The 7,436-nt window shown below is 38.3% G+C and overlaps 1 protein-coding gene across 1 annotated transcript; it reads left to right on the forward strand.

Annotated features, from left to right (window-relative positions):
* The first annotated feature begins 4,286 nt into the window (after nt 1-4,286).
* LOC115231916 (tigger transposable element-derived protein 6-like) lies at nt 4,287-5,036 on the forward strand. The gene has a single exon (XM_029801807.1). The coding sequence runs from the start codon at nt 4,287-4,289 to the stop codon at nt 5,034-5,036; it is 750 nt and encodes a 249-aa protein (XP_029657667.1).
* The last annotated feature ends 2,400 nt before the right edge of the window (nt 5,037-7,436 follow it).

The following is a 7,436-nucleotide window of genomic DNA, read 5'->3' on the forward strand; positions in this document are numbered from 1 at the left end:
TCTCCGTCAGCCGAAGATGCTTTAAGATTCATCTATTCTTCTCGCCGTAACCGCCAAATTCCGGCACGGATACCGAAGGCAGCGAGGATTCAAGCTGCTCTCTCTTTGTCCACAGCTATAAACCGCGCTTTGTCATCTAATGACCAGTCTGACTGGTTACTCCTTTTTGGTTTTGCTGTTTTCGGTATTGGGATCCACCCCTCCGGCCCGACAGCGAGTCTAAAAAACTTTATCCCGCATCGATTATTAAACAGCAACTCGCCCTATTCGATCATTGTACTTCTCTGTTTCCCTCCCAGTTCGATTCCCTCCACTCTGACTCTCACAAATGTGTCGCCCCTTTTGTGGTTAACATAAAACTTCCTCCGATTGCATTTACCTCCGTCGTAAGGTGAACAGCAAGCTGTTGGATGGCGATGTCCGTGGAGCTGTCAGACTTGTTGCCTCCTCTAACCGGCTTTTGTCCCCATCTCCTTCCGTTTCGGCTAATTTGAGATCCAAGCACCCCAGTCTTCCAGTAAACTCCCGCACCAACCCGCTATCGATACGACCGCCCTTCCGCAACTGCTGGTTACCGCTTCACAGGTGAGAAGGCACTGAAAAGTTTTTCCCCAAGCAGCAGTGGGGGTATAGATGGGCTGAAGCCCGGACACATTAAAGACTTGACTTCACCTCTTACTGCTGAGGCAGGCCGTCTCCTCTGGAATCTATCACCAATCTCTGTAACCGTCTTATCGGTGGAATTTACCGGATTTTGCCCGGGCGATTTTCTTCTCGGCTAATCTCACTGCTTTGGGTAAAAAAGATAACGGGGTCAGGCCGATCGCCGTGGGTAATGTTTTTCCGCAATTGGCCGGAAAGCTCGTTTGCCACGTTGTGATCCCCGAGTTGGTCCCGAAATTTTTGCCAGTCCAATTGGGCGTCGGCGTCAGTGGAGGGTGTGAATCGGCTGCCCATGCCGTAAGAGAACTTATGGATTCTTCATTGGAATATCTTTTAGTTAAACTGGACATATCAAATGCGTTTAACACAGTGAGACGGGATCATTTGCTCGAGACCTGCCTTTCTCTCGCCCCCTCCGCTTATCCTCTGGTCCACCTTTCGTACTCACAACCCAGCCTCCTCCTGTTTTGGCGATTCCTTTATCGTCTCATCGACCGGAGTGCAACAGGGAGATCCCCTGGGGCGTTTCCTATTTGCTATGTGTGTCAACTCCGTCGCTCATTCTGTCCGCTCTCCGGTAAATATGCTGGTACTTGGACGACGCGACGATTTGTGGACCTCCCCGCTCTGTCTTAGACGACCTGCGGAGCATTATCCCGGCCCTTTCATCCATCGGTCTGGAGATAAACTCAAGCAAGTCCGAAGTCCTAAATCTGAATATTCCTTCCGATTTTTTTGCCGAAACTCTGGACGCCCTGGAACCTATTCTAAAAGGCGCGCGGGTATCAGAAACAAAGGACCTTGTAATCCTTGGCGCCAATTGGTCAAGGCCTCTCACAAACGCTCATCGCCAAGGCAAGCATCTGTCAAAATGATCGAACGGCTTTTCCTCATTGATGCCCACGTCGGGTTTCTTTCTTCTGCGTAACTATTTCTCTACTCCGAGGCTTTTGTACACCCTAAGGAGTTCTCCCTTGTTTTCGCATGCCTAATCTGTTATCCGATATCGATTCTATCTTGAAGTCTGGAGCCGAGTATCTGTGCAACATCCATTTCGACGCTCTGGGGTGGCTTCAATCTTCCCTGCCTGTTAATCTTGGGGGGATTGGCCTTCGTTCGCCCGTTTATCTGGCTCTTCCTGCCTTCCTCTCGTCCCTGGCATCATCCCGTGCCCTCACTGACATCGTTCTCAGAAACCTTCCCGAACGAAAAGTGTCAGTTGATCACGTGGCCGCTCTGGACCTTTGGGATTCTGCGTATACCAAAAGACCTGCCGACCCATCCGTCCAGGGTCAGTGGGATTCGATCACTTGTGACACTCTCTCCTCTGTCTTGCTTCAGAGTTTCGATCAGCACGGCTGGCCTGTCTTCGTGCGGGCTGCAGTCCGGGCAGTGGGGCCTGGCTTGACGCCCTTCCCCTACCGAACATCGGGACACTACTAGACGGCGACTGTCTCAGAGTCGCTATTTCTCTGCGTCTCGGTTTGAAGATCTGTGAAATTCACAAGTGCCGCTGTGGGGCCATGATCGACCAGCACGGACTACACTCTCTTTCCTGCAGACGCAGTGCTGGGCGGGCACCACGCCACACAGCCTTAAATGACGTCGTCTTGAGGGGTTTTCATCGCTGCCGGAATTTCATCAATCCTAGAACCGGCCGGGCTTGCTAGGGGAGACGGAAAAAGACCTGACGGTCTATCCATCTTCTCCTTTGAGTTCGGCAAGTCGCTGATTTGGGACGCGACATGTTCAGATACTTTCTCTGAACCTAATCTTCCCTTGTCAGCCGTCTCAGCCGGTTCGGTGTCCCTTAGAACAGAAAAGCTTAAGATTGCGAAATATAGAGAACTCTCGGAGCGATATCTATTCGCCCCTGTTGCTGTCGAGACTTCAGGGTCATTGGGGAAAAGTCTTTGACTTTCCTCTATAAGCTCGGACGTCTGATCTCTCTGAAGAGAAATGACACACGCGAGACGGGCTGGCTCCTTCAGAGGATTTCCCTTGCCATCGTACGAGGTAACTGTTTCTCCATCTACGAAGCGGGGAAGTCCTCTAACTAACTTTATCACATTTAATTACATTGAAAAAAAAAATTACCAAATTTATTTTAGTAACATATGGGCCAGCGAGGTTGTCACCACTAAACGGATTACAGGAAAATTATTTACCATAGACATATTGTTTTTAATGTTTCAATTTTTTCGGATGTACTTTCAACAAATTTACTGTTTACTCGAGAAGAATTGGATATATTTTCTTAAGAAATTTGACCAGCATAAATAATATCTGAAATTTCTTTCAAGTTCTTAGGAGGATAGGATTTCAAATATTCTTTAATTCCAAATAGTAGCGATCTATAAAATAATGAGAAAATGACCTTTTATATAATGGTTTCCTTCTTTTGCAGTATCACTTTCTTCAATAATTTCGCTCTCAGTTTCTTCTTCACAAACATCAACATGCATAATTAATGGATTTCTTTGTTCTCCAGTCTCACCTTCCTCAGTAATGTTTTTTCCAAGTTTAGAAACAGTTTCTTCTTCAAAGACATCATCATAAATAATTAATGGGTTAGATCCTTTAATACCGCGGTATCTATGAAATGGAGTATCACCTAAAAGTTTGAAAATGTGACAATTTAACCTGTAGAAGAATGTTTGGTTAAATTGTAGAAATATACTGCCTCTTTAATATGCTTTGTCCAACATTTTTTCTGAAGATTCCGACATCATTTTAGATAAGCTTCTCGTAATCGTTTGATTGATTTAAGTTGTTCCGCAACTTCTTTCCCACTTTTATTTCGCAAATTCTCTGTGTAGGCATACTTAGAATAAACGTCGATAATTGTGAGTAACCATGAATTTGACTCATCACCGAATAATTTCCCTTTTTATTCCAACCTCTGATTCATAGACAATTATTATTTGTCATAATTTGTGCAAAAGTAAAATTTTTTTAAATTCTTCCACTCCTAGATTTAATCATTTAAATTTCATGTCAGAATTGAAATAAAAGTTGTACAGTCGGACCTCGTTATGAGCCAGACCTCGGGTATGATCCATACTCGGTTTATGATACAAACTCTATTTTTGAGCCACATTTTTTGAAACTGCTTTTTTCCTAAGGGGTTTGTAAAAATCAATTAAAAATAGACCTCGTTATGAGCCATCTAAAAATTGCTAAAAACTAAATATTTTGTAATATAATTATTTTTATTTTATATATTTTATCGTTTATTTTAAAGAATTTTTTCCTTATCACGTTGTTATCTTTGTTGAAGTATTTTCCACTGTTCTATGTTTTCTAGATGCCTAAAATGAAAATTGATCACGAAAAAAAACTCGAAATAGCCCAATATATTAAACGGAACCAGCTTTCAGAGCGCAGAATTGCGGAAATTTTCAAAGTTAGCAGGGCTACAATTTTACGTATAAAAAAAAGATTTCCCTTTTCTTGACAATGGAACTATTTATTCTGATTTATCCGAGTAAACTAGTAATTCTGAAAAGCTTAAAAATCTCGATCTTAAAGTTTTCGAAATTTTTCACGAATTGCGACTTGAAAAAGTTCCCTTATCTGGACCGACCATTAAGAAAATTGGGTCGATGGTCGCTTCAGTCGCGATGGTCATTAGCCTGCTTCTATGCTGCAGTTATCTTGGAGAGAAACTGGAGCCTTTAATTATCGGCAAATATCGAAACCCTCGGTGCTTAAAACAATTCAATCCTGATGTTTTTAACGTCATGTACTCTTCTTCTAAAAATTCGTGGATGACAACTGAAATTTTTAAAAGCTGGGTTTTTAAATTAAATACCAGAATGCTTTCTGAAAACCGAAAAATATTAATGTTGTTGGATAATGCTAGTTCTCATAGACTATCCGATTATTCAAACATTGAATTTTTATATTTACCTAAAAACACTACATCGTTAGTTCAGCCATTGGATATGGGCATAATTAAAGCACTGAAGACAAATTACAGTAATTTACTTATCGAATTCGTATGCATTTGTGAAAATAGAAGCAATTTTTTGGAAGCAATCAAAAGTTTCAATTTACGGAATGTGATGCAACTAATTTCTGAAGCCTGGGCCAATGTAACTTCAAATCAAATTCAAAATTGTTGGAAAAAAATTTTTGAGTGTAGATGGGAGGAAACAATAAATATCAATTCGAAGATTTATACGGACATGACAGAAATGGTGAACGAAGTCTTTGTCGAAGAATTGCTTGAAAGCGAAATAAATTTTTATAATGGTCCTGAATCAACAGACATCATAGATCCACTGACTCTTATTAATAATATGGAGGAAAATATATGCAAACTTTCTCCAGAATTATTAAATGATTTCTACGCCCTAAGGAAAAAATAATGATTAATTTACGGGATAAAAATCGTTTTGGAGAAAAGATTACGCATTATTTCAAAAAAGTATAACTTATGAACTGTTTCTATCTGTTTCTTGTGAACTATTTTTTACTTAAAGTACTGTTAATTAGGATTATTAGCGAACCTCGGTTTATGATACAACCTCGGTTTATGAGCCACCAAGTGGCTCAAACCGAGGTCCGACTGTATCAATTAATCAATTTACTAATTCGAAAATTACTTTGTAATTAAAATTGACAAATAGAAAAGATTATTTAAGAATTTTTGTTAATCTTCCTTTGAGTCGTAGACTTTTGATTTAAGGCAAGGTATGACATAGTGAGAATAAAGTGTCTGACTAGGTAGTTCCCACTAACCAAGGGATGTGACATAATTATTACAAAAGAAGCAATTTTCTGTCATGGTATTCCATCAGAATGTTAAAATCCCAATTCTCTTTCATTTCTTTTATTTTACACCGGCTTTAAAATAAACATTTTAAACCCCAATCGAAATATGTTTATCCAATACTTAGTATTTGTTTATGACAGAATTTGACATTGTCGTTAGTAATATTCAATAGGCTTAATTGTTATTAAAAATGGATTTTATAGTCAAGCAACAGTCACAACTTCCACTGTATTGACATAAAATGGCGAATTCGCCAAATTCAATAAATCGTGTATTAAAATTGAGACATCCCAAACATCTGTTTGGTATGAAAATCGATAATTTTTGTGATAAAAATGTCAGGGAAACAAATTTTCTTATCGCTAAAGAAAATAAACTGCGAGTATCAGTTGACTTGTTAAATGAATAAGCTTCTTTAATGAAATACGACGCGGAAAGATGTCGAGACATGACGGGTCAACGGTGTAGTTGCCTCAAAGAAGATATTAATTTTAAAAAACTTATTACTGAACATACTTTTTACAACTTGATGTGGGAATATCCGAACAGCTGCAAATTCTACCAACTCAGACAAGAAACCTCATCAAATAATATTTTGGATCATGTTGACAAACAATGTTAAATTCTATTGTAATTGACAAGGAGATAACATAGCAATAAACAGAACTTTGTATCGAAATAAAAATTGAACTAATCTCAATAATATAAAAATTTCACTAAAAAGTTTTCTCCATCTTAATAAAATTCTTAAAAAAATATAGATATTTTCCTTGCATGCAAGCATTAGAAAATGAAGGAGAAAAAACAAAATTTACTTAAGGTTTTGGACATGAGTATTTTTTAATATTTCGGATTACAAATAATAATTCTTGGTTTTTTCAAAACGGAATATATAGATCTAGACTATAACGTTACGTTTGCAGTTGAAATCGTTTAGAACGGAGTCATACGAACTTCATAAAGAATATAATATCAGTCTATCTTATACAATATCAGTCTGAATTTTCAGAGTTACTAAATTTTAATTAGAAATTAGCACAAATATGATGGCTAACACTTTTTTCCGACGACTTCGGTTTTATAAAGCTCACAAAAATCCCACTTTTCCGGAGAAAGAGAAAAGTCGGGGCAACACTTGATGACTTTAGAACCATATTTATCAAATCACATTTTTAGACTCATATTCCTCATTTTTGACCAGACCTAAACAAAAGTCAAAGGAATAATCTCCACAAGATTCATCGAAGTAAACGGAATATTCAACAGTATTGAAATGAGTACTGAAAAAATATTGTCGTGATGTATTCATGACAGTTACTTCAGGATTACTAGCTCACTGAAATCACCAAAGGCTACTTGACTGGATGACGAATGTTCGAGGTTAAATGGAATTTATATATCGATAACTGTAGCACGAACTACATCGTCGAAATACTCTCGTTTGACACTATTGAATTTTAAAATAATCAATTAGTGTAATTAAGAGATACATACATGCCTCTATACATGGCGAATAACTACAATCACACTGTATCAGTGATAGAAACGTATTTTAAAGGTGAATCTGAAGATACAACAAATTCCACACGCAGAAACGCGTATAATTCATATGAATATCCAATGAATTTTATTCCCTTCCAGCCTATCTATTCATGTATTCAACAAAATAAATTGATTTATATGTTAGATCAATCACGAGTCTTCTATCAATTCTCGAACTGATCAACATTTGGATAAAGGGACCATTTATCTAGCAAATCAATGTTGGTTGGTGATCCCCAAATTTGATTACTTTTTATAGTTTCCCTCAATCAAAAAACAGTGCAAGAAAGCAGCGATAAAATATAAGTCGATCGCCAAAAAATCGCAATATGAAAAGTAGCTTGCCGGTGAAAAAGGTTGGCCACCCCTGCGATAAACAAACCAATTCGCAAAACCGAAAATTTTAATATATAAACAGATTATAGGAATAAACTCAAAAAATACACATGAT

Source organism: Octopus sinensis, unplaced genomic scaffold, assembly GCF_006345805.1.
Source record: "Octopus sinensis unplaced genomic scaffold, ASM634580v1 Contig18957, whole genome shotgun sequence".
In the NCBI taxonomy this organism is placed as follows: Eukaryota; Metazoa; Mollusca; class Cephalopoda; order Octopoda; family Octopodidae; genus Octopus; species Octopus sinensis.

Excerpts from the sequence above, each read along its gene's own strand:
- LOC115231916 (XM_029801807.1), top strand. The coding sequence starts at position 4,287 with ATGGTCATTAGCCTGCTTCTATGCTGCAGTTATCTTGGAGAGAAACTG.